This window comes from Miniopterus schreibersii (assembly GCF_964146895.1).
Source record: "Miniopterus schreibersii genome assembly, chromosome: 20".
In the NCBI taxonomy this organism is placed as follows: domain Eukaryota; kingdom Metazoa; phylum Chordata; class Mammalia; order Chiroptera; family Miniopteridae; genus Miniopterus; species Miniopterus schreibersii.
This window is the reverse complement of record NC_138122.1, coordinates 26237472-26250188: the sequence shown is the minus strand read 5'-3', so window position 1 is coordinate 26250188 and position 12717 is coordinate 26237472. Positions and strand designations below refer to the sequence as shown.

The 12717-nt window shown below is 52.1% G+C and overlaps 2 protein-coding genes across 4 annotated transcripts in view; one reads left to right on the top strand and one right to left on the bottom strand.

The window, feature by feature from the left end:
- Positions 1-90: 90 nt before the first annotated feature.
- Positions 91-4791, bottom strand: SNRNP35 (small nuclear ribonucleoprotein U11/U12 subunit 35). 2 transcript variants are annotated; one of them, XM_081122626.1, is made up of 2 exons: positions 4488-4791; positions 91-2319 (listed from the first exon to the last, which is right to left on the bottom strand). In XM_081122626.1, the coding sequence occupies exon 2, from the start codon at positions 2314-2316 to the stop codon at positions 1576-1578; it is 741 nt and encodes a 246-aa protein (XP_080978752.1). In that variant the 5' UTR covers positions 2317-2319; positions 4488-4791; the 3' UTR covers positions 91-1575. The 2 variants fall into 2 exon arrangements, with proteins under 2 accessions (XP_080978752.1, XP_080978753.1); XM_081122627.1 differs by having other exon boundaries at positions 98-2319; positions 4435-4508.
- Positions 4792-8534: 3743 nt separating this feature from the next.
- The window catches only part of RILPL2 (Rab interacting lysosomal protein like 2), a 9618-nt gene continuing 5435 nt past the window's right edge, over positions 8535-12717 (top strand). Inside the window, exons 1-2 of one of the 2 annotated variants that reach the window (XM_081122628.1) lie at positions 8535-9221; positions 12188-12339. In XM_081122628.1, coding sequence (XP_080978754.1) covers positions 8877-9221; positions 12188-12339 — 497 coding nt within the window. In that variant the 5' untranslated portion in view covers positions 8535-8876. The remainder of the gene's footprint in view (positions 9222-12187; positions 12340-12717) is intronic. The other variant, XM_081122629.1, reaches the window with a different exon arrangement.

The following is a 12717-nucleotide window of genomic DNA, read 5'->3' as shown; positions in this document are numbered from 1 at the left end:
TGACAGCAGTTTTAAGACCTAGCAGGCTCCCTAGGTAACAATGAGATTCACACTCTCAGTGCAAAAACCTGGTAATGAATGCACGAGTCTTGATGCTAAATGAGACATTTATTCTGCACGAAACAGCTTGAATTTTAAAAACCTGAACTTTCAAGACAAAAATGCTAAATGTCACCTTTATGAATATCGTGTGAACAGCGTGGTACTTATTCAAAGCCCTTAGGAGCTGAGGTCAGTATACCTAGTTCTTAAACCAAGGCCCGAGGATCAAGGGGAAGCGGCCAGTCTGTCCATCAGAACTAGATACAAACCTGTCTTTGATTTATCTCCATTTTCATTTCGCTCTCAGTTTTCTTAAGCTTTATCTTTTCAAAGGGCTGGAAGGCTGCCATAGACCATAGTCCCCCTAGCGCTGCAACTTTGGTGTTTCTTTTTAAATGCCAGCCTCCCATCCAAGAAAAAAAGACAAAAAGAAAGGCAGTCAGCATTCAGCTCAAGAATGGAGTAACAGTGGCTGGCGTGGCTCAGTGGCTGAGCATCGACCCATGAACCAGGAGGTCACGGTTCAATTCCCAGTCAGGGTACATGCCTGGACTTGGGGCTCCATCCCCAGTAGGGGGCATCCAGGAGGCAGCTGATCAATGAGTCTCTCTCATCATGGATGTTTCTATCTCTCTCTCTCTCTCCTCTCTAAAATCAATTAAAAAAAATTTTCTTTAAAAAGATTGGGTAACATGCTCGAGAGTAGCTGGTTGCTAACCCGAGTCACTGCTCAGACTGGCTTTGGTATTAAGCCTCTGGACATCCTCCTCAGATCCACTTTTCTACACCATTTTTATTTCAATTCAGCAACCCCCTTGCACTGTGGACATAAAATGGAAAAGATACAACGTATTCTGACCAGATTCGGGTTCCCAGGGGTCACATATCAACACAAATAATTTCTAGTCATCACCCTCCTTTTGTCAGGCCCTCAAAATGGTCATTTCCAATAGATGGGAGGAAATCATATTCTCAAAACAAATGATCTATGGCCAAATGAAAGACGGGTGGCTCCTCGCACACGCCCTTCCCTACAGCGGCTGGCAAGAGTACAGAATTGTTTCTCAAGCTTCCTAAAAAGGTGTCCTTAGAACTCTAGGATGAAGTAAAATTCATAACATTAGTATATCCAGCTTGAATCTGGGTTTCAGATTGGAAAGAAAACTTGCCCAAGCCCCATTATCATCAGTAAGCTTTTTTTTTTGTTTTTTGTTTCTTTAATTGATTTTTAGAGAGAAAAAAGGGGGGAGGGACAGAGAGAGACATCGATGAGAGAGAGACATTGACTGGCTACCTCCTGCATGCCCCCTACCGGGGACCAAGCCTGAAACCTGGGCATGTGCCCTGACCGGGAATCAAACTGGCGACCTTTCGGTGCATGGGGCAATGCTCAACCAACTGAGCCACACCAGCCAGGGCATTAGTGATTTTTATTCAGCATTGGACTTAAGCTGTATAAAAGCAATACAGACCTCTCCACGCTTTCACTTCTGCTGAACCTTCCTCTGGGCTCTGGGTGGGGGTGATGAGCTTCTACTTACTTCTGTCCCTCCTCTCCCTCCCCTTGACCCTGTCATCTCTGAAGTCCCTCTCTCTCTCCCAGTCACTTTCAGGCCAGGCCCTGGTCGGCTCCCTTTCCTGCCGCCTCTTCTCCCGGCTCCTGTCATGGTCCCGATCCCTTGTCCTCGACTCCCAGTGTCTCTCTCGGGATCGGGATCGCTCCCTCTTTTCCCTTTTCCCCTCTCTGTACTGGTCGCTTTTCATAACTGGCAAGTTAATGGGTTTTCGAAAAGGCCGATCCCGCCCCCCAAATCTCAGCTGCCCAGATTCCTTCTTCCCCCCGAGACCTCCTCCGAGGCGCCGAGGGATCCACCCCTTGAGAGTCCTTTCCAGTTCGTAGTCCACGAATATCTCGTGCTGGTCGATGACCAGGCCGTCGGCGTCCCGGTAGGCCTTGAGCAGGGAGCGCTCCTCTTTGTATTCGATGAAGGCGTAGCCCTTGGAAAAGCCCGTGACCAAGTCCCTCACCAGCCGAAGCCGCCGGATGTCTCCGTAGCGAGAAAACACTTCCTTTAGCTTCTCCTCTTTCGTCTGCAAGTTCAGTCTTGCCACAAACAGGGTGAGGAGGGGGTCCCCCGTGACGCCTTTGTTGGGGGTGTACCGTGCAAACATGGCTCTCCAGACCGCGCGGTCATGGGGGTCCTCATCTGTGCCATCGATGCTGCCAGCTTTAAGGGGGTCATACTCCTTGGCGATGGGCACCCAATCGTTCATGTTCTAGGAAGGACCATAGGGAGCATTTACGTAGCACCTACTGTGAGCTACTCATCTGATCCTTAGCACAACCCCACGAAGCAGATACCCACCCCTTCAATGGGGAAGGAAGCGGATTCCCAGCGGCTGAGGCCTCCCAGCTACAAGGGGAAGGGGTGGCATCAGAGCCAGGCAGTGGGGCTCCGAGATGCTCTTACCCACACTCCCCCACAGGACAACACAGAGGGCAGCCGCTGAGTTGGATCACAAATGTGTCATCCAGCTTAGCCACCACCATAGAGAGCTTAGTAACTACATTGTGACGTGGAGACTGGATCAAAGTCCAGGATCGAAAGCCAGGCTCACCTGCTAGAGACTTTAAAATGGTCATAGGAAAACCAGCCTGGGAACCGCTATGGAAATGTTTTTAAAGATGCTACTACCAAGACCCTGGCCGGCGTGGCTCATCCCACACACCAAGAGGTTGCCGGCTGAATTCCCCATCAGGGCATATGCCCGAGTTTTGGGCTCAATCCCCAGTAGGGGGCGTGCAGGAGGCAGCAGACTGATGTTTCTCTCATCAATGTTTCTCTCGAAAAATCAATTAAAAAATCTATTTTTTTAAATTAAAAAACAAAACAAAAATCTACTACCAAGAATTTCCAACATACCAAGGTAGAGCATGACATAACTTTCCACAAACTCCTCACCTGGCTTCAACTATAACCAACACGGGGCGGGTCTTGTTTCATCTATCCTTCTATTCACATCCCCCCTCCCAGATGATTCTGAAGCAGATTCTAGATATTTACATTGCTCATCTGTAAACGTTTCAGTCTGCGTCACTGAAAGATAAGGGCTTTTTCAAAAGCCGGACTACAAGGGAGAACCGGTGCTTGGAATGCAGCCTTTTGCATCTGTCAGTAAACAGGTAGCAAAGCTAAAACAGCCCCCGCCCAGCAGCAGGCTCTTTATTCCCGGGAATAAGAGGTTTCTTCCCGGTTCCCTAGCTGATAACCCGCGTCTGCCTTGGAGCAGGAGAACTGGTTGCAGTGATCATTTCAGTCCAGCAAGCACAGCAGTAACTGTCCTTCACTCTAATATGTGATCACTGCTTTTGAAAGCGGGTGGGTAAACGCTAAGTCTGACATATAATAACTGATTCAGGTGAACCTGCTGGAGTGACGTAGTGCTTGTCAGCGATTCAGACGCTGCTAATAACCTCTGTAAAATTTTTTTTTTTAAGCCTCACTGGAGGATATTTTTCCCATTGTTTTTCAGAGACAGTGGAAGGGAAGGGGGTGGAGACAGAGAGAGAAACATGGATGTGAAAGAGACACCTAGATTGGCTGCCTCCCTCACATGCCCCGACCAGGGCTGGGGATTGAGCCTGCATCCGAGGTACATGCCCTTGGCTGCAATCGAACCTGAGACCCTTCGGGTGCGCGGGTCGGCGCTCTAACCACTGAGCCACACGGGCCGGGGCTACATTTTATTTATTTATCCATTCATCAGTGGGTGGGCAAGTCGAGTGGAGGTGGGTGGGGCAGTCAACCATTAAGCGTGGCAAGTTGAAGAGCTTTAGCCTGGGAATCAGGAACACCCAGGCTTGAGACCTCCAGTGATGGGCAAAACGTCAATCCTCTGGAACATGCAGCCCCATGCCACCGAGCTAGGCTTTTGTGAGGATTCCATAAGTGTCTCTGAAAGTGCTTTATAATTATAAGTCGTCATACAAATAAAAGTCATTGCAAAGCAAGCCCAGCACGCCTGTCCTCGCTGAGTCTGCACAGCACGCGGTCCCGCGCTGCCCGGCCAGGTGGGCACCCGGCGGGGGGCGGGGCCGGCGAGCCCGGCCGAGCATGCGCAGTGGCGCCGCCGACGCCAAGGCGGAAGTGCCGGCGGAGAGGCCTGTACCCCCGGAAACCCCGAGGCACCTCGGCTTTGGCCGCCGGTCCCCCTCACCTTCCGGGTGAACGGAGCGCGGAAAGAGCCCCCTTGCCACCCCAGCTATCGCCCCAACGCCCCAAAACACAACCCCGAAAGGTGTCTCCATTTGCCAGGTTTCAACATGGCGGCCCCTTCCCCTCCCCCCCACTCACACGCGCGCGCGCGGCCACACCGTCCAGGCCGAGTTACCTAGGTCCTTCCCGCCAGGGGCGCCCCGCTCCGGCCACGCCGTGCCCACTCACCTCGCTCAGGCTCGGGCTTCCTCCCCCGCGGGACCCGGCGCCCGGATCCTAACGATGGAAGAGTCTCGGTGCCGCCCCGACCGGACCTTGACATCGGAAGCAGCAGATTCGTCACGGGCGCCGTTTCCAATTTTATTAGAAGACACGCAACCCCCGGCCTTGAGCGCGGACGGCGTATTATTCACGAGCGGGATGAAACGTGAAAATTCCCCCCCCCACGAAGACAAGGTCTGTGAGTGGCGCTGAGAGTATGGAATCTGCGGTTGGGGATCCGGGCGCCGCGGCTGTTCTCCGCGCCTGCGCGGGGTGAGTATTTTTAGATTCACCTTTGGCCCGCTTGCGGTGGACCGCTCGGCTGTGCTGGCGGCCGCTGCGGACACGCGTGGGCCGGCCCCGCGGCGTGTTGGCTCGTTTCCTCCGCGTGTCCCCGGCCACTAGACTAAGTTCGCTTTTCCCACTTCTCAACCAGCCCTGCGTGTCGCGTGGGAATGTGCTGCTCTGCGGCCTCCCACTGGGCGCGAGGGGACATGTCCCCGTGGGTTTGACTTGCGTGTCTCTAGTGACGTTCAGCATCTTTTCCTACGTGGGTTGGCCTCTCCAAGGGTCAGCTGGAAGGCACCCCCATGGCTGCCACGTCTATCTAGTCATTAAAAACTATGCAAAATTACTTACAGCGCACATTACTTTGTAGCGTGGCCTACTCTGCTGGAGATTGCTCTAAAAGTTTCACACTAGTACAGTCTTTTTAAAAAAGTTTCTATCTTTATTGTTGAAAGTTTTACAGTTTTTCCCCAATAACGCCCTCCACCCTGCACCCGCCTCCCCCCCCCCCCCCCCAAGGCCTTCACTTCTCTATTTATTGTCTGTGTCCATGGGTTATGCATATTCGCATATAAGTTCTTTGGTTAATCTCTGCCCACCCGCCCCTTCCCTCTGAGATCCGTCAGTCTGTCCCATGCGTCTGTGTCTCTGGATCTGTTTTGTTCTTCAGTTTATTTTGTTCCTTAGATTCCCCGGATGAGTGAGATCATGTGATATTTGTCTTTCTCTAAGTGGCTTATTTTGCTAAGCATAATGCTCTCCAGGTCCTCAAAAGGGTCAGAGATCCTTCCTTTTTTTACAGCTGCATAGTACTCCATGGTGTAAATGCACCACAGCTTTTTTAATCCACTCATCTGCTGATGGGCACTTGGGCTGTTTCCAGGTCTTAGCTTTTGTCAATAGCGCTGCCTTGAACATAGGGTGGCAAATATTCTGATTGGTGTTAAAGCAACCCCTGGGCAGCTAAGCTCATTTCATTCTCTTAACCACTCTTGGAGGAGTGTATTGTTACATTCCAAGGTGGAGCCCCAGGGGGCATGGAGGGTGGGGTGTGGAGGACTTGAGTCCCTTCACCTCCATCATAACCTCCTTTAATGCGCCCCCAACCCTTTACCATGAATAAAAACATTTCACCTAAGTTTGTTTGTTTTTTAAAATGTCTTTTACGCAAACATGAACTCAAAAAAAAGTGCCCCGGGCACCACCCTTCCTGCAACCTTCTTTTCTAATGACCTTTCACGCGGAGACATGAAGTCACTGACCCAGGATTCCATGCATTTTAACCCAAACTGGGAAAATCTCCAAAATCCTTGCTGTTTTCATGCAGGATTGAAGGGGAACAAGACCGGGAAATAATTTAGAGAACTGGAAGAAAGCCTTCCTGAGTGGGCCGCTCAGGAAATAAATGGTGCCACAGATACTCAGAAGGGCACCAGGCTGACTGTGCTTGATGTACCAAAATAGGACCCCCGGTTATCAGCTAGTGGAACTTTCCTATTGGTGGACTAATTTAGCCCTTAAACATTCACGGTTCCATTTTTATTAGGTGTGACCCACCCACCCACTTGTTTGTGTTTCCCAGTTCACTTTTTCCTTTGTTTAACTATGAGTAAGGCAAGGTTAAACAGCCACTTAGCATAAACCAAAGTGACTTCTGCACAGTCACTTTGGTTTCTACTAAAAACAAAAAAAGCGCAAGGGGACAGTGTTTTTGAAATTATTTTTAAAACCTCGTTACCATGACGTCTCATTGGGACTTTTTAAAAACTTTTTGTAGACATTCTTGGTGTGTTACTGATCCAACTCTCCGTATCTTGTTCCCATATAATGATAGGAACTGGCCGAGTTGCTCAGTGGGTTAGAGTGTCATCCTGAAACGCCAAGTTTGCAGGTTCAGTCCCCAGTCAGGGCACATATAAGAACCAACCAATGAATGTATAAATAAGTGGAACAACAAATCGATGTTTCTCTGACTTTTCCTCTCCCTTCCTAAGATTTAAATATATATATACTTGAACTCAATAGCCCTATTGACTAAGACACTATAGACTTTGCACAGTAAATGAACAAAAGAATCTTTTTTATATCAAAAGCAGTTACTCAATGGAAGGCCTCTCAACCGTTTAAAGGTATGATTCACCAGGTTCCACTATGTAGCAAAGTGTATAAAGCACACGAAGGAAGTCCGATATGGTGCCTTAGAGGGTGAATTTCTAGGGAAATTTCAAGTGGAGCTTTTGACAGCCGCATTGGTGGCTGAGGATACTGAAGGTTAAAAAGAAAGAAACTCATTACCATTAAGTTCTTTCTGAGGCTACTTCCACTTAACAGCCTTGGAACATAATTCACGTGTCGTAAAATTAACCCATTCAAAGCGTACAGTTTGGTGGTTTTTAGTCTCTTCACAGAGCTGTGAAACCGTCACCACAATCTAATTTTAGAACATTTTCATTACTCCAAAAAGAAACCCTGTGGCATTAGCAGGCACTCACCATCCGCCCTTCCCCAGCTCTAGACAGCGACCAATCTGCTTTCTGTCTCTACAAAATAGATTTGCTGGTGTTCAGTGTTGATGTAATACAATTTATCTTCCTTTATTGACGGTGCTTTTGAAGAAATTACCAAATCTAATGAGTTAGTTTTTGTGTCTGGTGTCAGGTGTGGATCCGACCTCATAACTTCTGTACGTGGGTCTCCCATCTCCCCAAGGCCGTTTGGGGACAAGACTGACCTCCCCCCCCCAGTGAATGGCCTTGGCACCTGTGTTGAAAGCCACTTGACCGCATGCCTGAGGTTTTATTGCTGGGCTCTCCCGCCTTCGTTGCCTTTGGGGCTGAACAGTACTCCACTGCCTGGCTGCGCCGCCGTCATTTGCGGTGAGCCTGCTAGTTCATCCCCGGGCGCTGCGCCCGCCGAGCCTGCCCGGGCGCCTCCCTTCGGGGGTCGGAGGCCCTGTGCCCTCTGAAAACAGCGTCTGTTTTGTTTGCTCGCTCACCAGGGAAGCTGGCAGCCCGTCCCTGGGCGAGGCGGGCGCCGTCGCTGCGTTTTCTCCCTCTTGTTACAAACCGCTCACTTTGTAACTCATTTTGTAACTAATTTTGTAACTCACGCCGCTGACAGGCCAGTGACACCCTGTACCCGCCCCGGCCCCGTGCGCCTGGCACACGCGCTTCGGGTCTGTTTCTGGAAAGAAAGGAGAGGACCGGCTAACGTCTGGAGCGCCTCTAGGTGCTTTTGGTGGCACCGTCACCTCCCGATCTCGTCTGGCGCGGTCCCGGCAGCAGCCCTCCCGCTTCCCGCCGTTCCTTCCTGGGGGGAGGCTGAGTTAGGTAACGCGGCCCAGGCCGCGGCGCCGGCTCAGTGGACGAGCCCAGGGCTCCGCGGAGCGCACGGCGCAGGGACTCTGCGCTTTACCGAGGGGCCGGGTGCCCCCAGGTCCTGGCGACAACTGCCCCGGGCCGCGGCGCGCGGCCACCAGCAACGGTTTTCCGTCTGGGCCCAGGGTTCAGAAGACGCCCCCAGGGGCCCGGGTCTCCGTCCAGGTGCGACGCAAACTCTCCGGCTGGAAAGCTTGGGCGTGGAGAGGAAAGAGCGGGGGCCGTTTTTCACACCCCTCCCCTCCCCCGCTCGGAAATTCCGGCCCCGTCTCCACGGAAACGCGGCGCCGGCGGCGGTCGCCCGGGGGCGGAGCTGGGCGCCGCGGCCCCTCCCCGGGTTTGCGCGGCTGGCGGGCGGGGAGCCGGCGCGGCCGCCCCGTAACCTCTCCGTTCCTCTTCTCGGCTGCGCCCCCTTCCCGTTGGCCTCCCGCGCCCGGGCCACACCCTGCAGGCGCGCGCTCCGGCCTGGTCCTGCGCCCCCGGGGCGGCCGGGGCCTGAGAGCCACCCCGCGCGGCGCCCCGTCCCCACGGCGCACCCCTCGGCCGCGCCGATTGGCCGCGCCTGGGCCGTCCCCCGCCGGGCGCGCGCGGGCTCCTCTGCCCAGCGGGAAGTTTCCCGTGTCCCGAGGAAGTTGGACTTTTGGAGCCTCGGAGAAAGCGGCTGCCGAGGCTGCAGGGCCCTTGCGCGGCCATGGAGGAGCCCCCTTTGCGCGAGGAGGAGGAGGGGGAGGAGGAGGAGGAGGAGGAGGAAGAGGGGGAGGAGGCTGGGCCCGAGGGGGCCCTGGGCAAGAGCCCGCTGCAGCTGACGGCCGAGGACGTGTACGACATCTCCTACGTGGTGGGCCGCGAGCTGATGGCGCTGGGCAGCGACCCCCGGGTGACGCGGCTGCAGTTCAAAATCGTGCGCGTGCTGGAGATGCTGGAGACGCTGGTGAGCGAGGGCAGCCTGGCGGCCGAGGAGCTGAAGATGGAGCGGGACAGCCTGCGGCAGGAGGTGGAGGGGCTGCGGAGAGGGGGCGCGGCGGCCGGCGGGGAGGTGAGTGCGGCCGGGGGCGCCCTGCCCGTGCGCGCTGCGCCCCGCGCGTCGGCGAGCGGGCCCCTGTCCTCTCCAAGGCCCCCAGACCGGCGCGCTGCGAGTATCCAGCCCGCAGATCGTAACCATTTCTGGAGCAGTTACTCACCAGGTGCTGGGCCCTGTGCTGAGTAGGTTCCGAATCGCCGGCCTCGGGCATTTTTGACCGTGGCCCAGAGCAGTGGTTCGCGGGCTGTAGCAGGCATCACCGCCACCTGGGTGATCCCTAAAACACAGACCACCCGGCCCCAGCCCCAGAGTTTCTGATTCATTCGGTCTGGACTGGGACCTGAGAATATGCATCTCCAATGAGTGTCCAGATGAGGCCGATGCTATTGGTCAGGTATCACACTTTGAGCGCCTTTGACCTAGATTAGGAAGTAAAATTTAACTAAGAAATTAGTGTTTATGACCACAAAAGGACACGTGTGAGAACATTCAGAGTAGCTTTATTTATAATTGTGCCAAACTGGAAAGAACCCAAATGCACCAGAGGCAGGGGTGGATTTTTAAAATTGTGGTATATCCATACAATGGAATACTACACAGCTGTGAAAAAGAACAGAGTGCTGATACTCGAGATTCAAGAATGCGCAGAATAATCATTCCTGATAGGAGACAGATTGATGTTAACCCCATGTTGGGGACAGTGAGAGGGAGCAGGAAGGAAATGTATTGTGGTTACATGGGTATGTACATATGACAGAAATCATCACGCATAAACTCAAGATTAATGCATGTTATTCTGTGTACATTATACCTTCATTTTACAAAATTATATTTCAAGAAATTATTTACCTAACTCAACATGATGCCCAGTCATCCATACTTCCTATTTTATACGTTTTTAAATTCTTGTTGTAACTCACTAAATGTCATACTCAGTAGTGGGTCTCCAGCCACAGTTTTAAAAAAAAAAAATCTGCCCTAAATGGGCTCTCTCATTTAATCTTCATATACTATTATACCCATTTTACAGAAATGGAGGTAAATTAAGTAAATTTTTGCCACAGAACAGGTGTAAATAATTTACTTAAGGACTTAGAGCAAGTAGGAGGTGGAGGCAGGATTCGAGCTTAGAGATGCTGGTTTTAACCACACTAGATCAAAATAGACTTTTGGCCTTATTTGTTGTACTAGCATTTGTTGAGCAACTGCACTGTGCGGGCTCTGGGGCCATGGAAGTAAATCAGGCAAGGTCCCTGCCTTCTCGAGGCTCACATCTACCGGGCAGGGAAGACACACAGCCCTGCAGAGCTCGAATACAAGATTGCAGACTGAGGGGCGAGCCGTGAAAGCCCAGCAGGGCCAGGGCCGCTGAACTTCACAGGGAAGAGCCAAGGTTTTGGTAGCTTTGCTTGTACACCGGTATTTCCCCTGCTCACGTTAGTCATGGTGACCGTTATGTTTGTACATAAGGCTCTACTTTTGCATCCATCCTAGGAGATGGTTGAATATCATGGTGAGTAGCCTGGCTTGTGAGGCTGGAGAGCAGCTAAATGACTCTCCCGGCATTGCTCAGCTCTCATCCTGGGCTCTCTTCCCAGCGCCTTCAACTCCAGGTCCAGGGATTGGAGGAGGCCCCGCCGTGGGCCACGAGCAGTGTGGTCTGCCCAGAGGCCTGTGATTTCCCGTGTGGGGCACAGCGGACAAGCGTCACTAGTCAGCAGATGAGATGGCACATTTTCATCCCAAACCACAGCCTTAAAAATGGGGGGTAGGAGGGCAGAGAAAATGAGTGTTTCGTGCCATTAGTTCATACAAATAGGCCTTGTTTTTTTTAAAATTTTTATTATTTTTAATTGTGGTAAAGTACACATAAAATTTACACTCTTGACCTTTCTTAAATTCAGTGGCGTTAAGTACGTTCACACAGTTGTGCAACTGTCACCACCATCCTGTCCAGGACTCTCTTCATCTTGCAAAACCGAAACCCTGTACCCTTTAAATAGCACCTCCCCAAGCCTCCCTGCCCCCAGCCTTTGGTAACTACTGTTCTTCTTTCTATCTCTATGAATTTTCCTATTTTAGGTCCTTCCTGTAAATAGACTCATGTAATGTTTGTCCTTCTGTGACTGGCTTCTTTCGCTTAGTACAATGTTCTTAAGGTTCCTCCACGTTGTAGCACATGTCAGAATTTCCTTACTTTTTGTTTTTAATCTTCACCCGAGGACGTGCTTAGAGAGAGAGGGAAACATCGACTTGTTATTTATGCATTCTTTGGTCGATGCTCCTATTTGCCCTGGGGAATTTTTAAAAAATATATCTTTATTGATTTCAGAGAGAGGAAAAGAGAGGGAGAGAGAGACAGAGAAACATCAATGATGAGAGAGTCATTGATCGGCCGCCTCCTGCACGTCCCCTGCTGGGGATCGAGCCCCCAACCCGGGCAGGTGCCCTGACGGGGAATCGAACCCCAACCTCTTGGTTCATGGGTTGATGCTCAGCCAAGGAGCCACAGCGGCCGAGCCCGACCAGGAATTGAACCTGTAATCTTGGAGCAGGGAGGAGATGAGAAGACGCTCTAACCAACTGAGCTACCCCACTGGGCTTCAGTTCTCCTTTCCTTTGATGTGTTAATATCCATTCCTCTTATTATTCATTTTGATGTTCAAATTGTTCTCAGTTTGGCCACTAGGAGCTCCTCCTGACTATGTCATTTTGACAGTCTCCACCCCTTACATGGAAACGTTCCAGGGTCCTCTTGGACCTTCCCTGCCCCAGCCCTGGAAGCAGCCACTTCCCCAGGGGCCCTGGCACTCTTTTGGAGAATGGTACTTCTGCGTCTTTACCACCAGCCAGACCCTCCCAACAGGCCAAGCCTTGTCTCCTCAGGCCCCTGGGAGCAACCAAACAAGAGAACGTTCCTTCCTGGGCCGGACGGTCCCTCCTCTTGAGGGAAACTGCATATGTGACGCCTTTCCTTACAGGGAAACCTGGGGCCGGACAAGATGGTGGTTGACCTGACAGATCCCAACCGACCGCGCTTCACTCTCCAGGAGCTGAGGGACGTGCTCCAGGAGCGCAACAAGCTCAAGTCGCAGCTGCTGCTGGCGCAGGAGGAGCTGCAGTGCTACAAGAGGTGGGCTCTCTCCCCCGGCCGCCCGAGCTCCTGCACGTGTTCTGTGTTCGCTCCGATGTATCAGTGACTCTCTCATCATCGATGTTTCTCTCTCTCTTTCCCTCTCCCTTCCTCTCTCTGAAATCAGTTAAATAATGAGAGCCCACTCTTTGCAAAAAAGGGGAGAGAGGAGTGAATTCTGCTTTTTGTAGCTCCTATGTAAAGGGGTGTCTCAGCTCAGGCGGCCATAGCAAAATATCACAGACTCGGGGCTTAAACAATAGAAATGTGTTTTCTCACAGTATCAGAGGCTACGAGTCCAAGAGCCAGGTGCCAGCAGGGTTGGTGCTGACGCTTCCTGGCTGATAGGCAGCTTCCTTCCGGCCGTGTCCTCACATG

What these genes read in the sequence shown, in the direction of transcription:
- SNRNP35 (XM_081122626.1), bottom strand. Translation starts at nt 2,316, where the DNA reads ATGAACGATTGGGTGCCCATCGCCAAGGAGTATGACCCCCTTAAAGCT.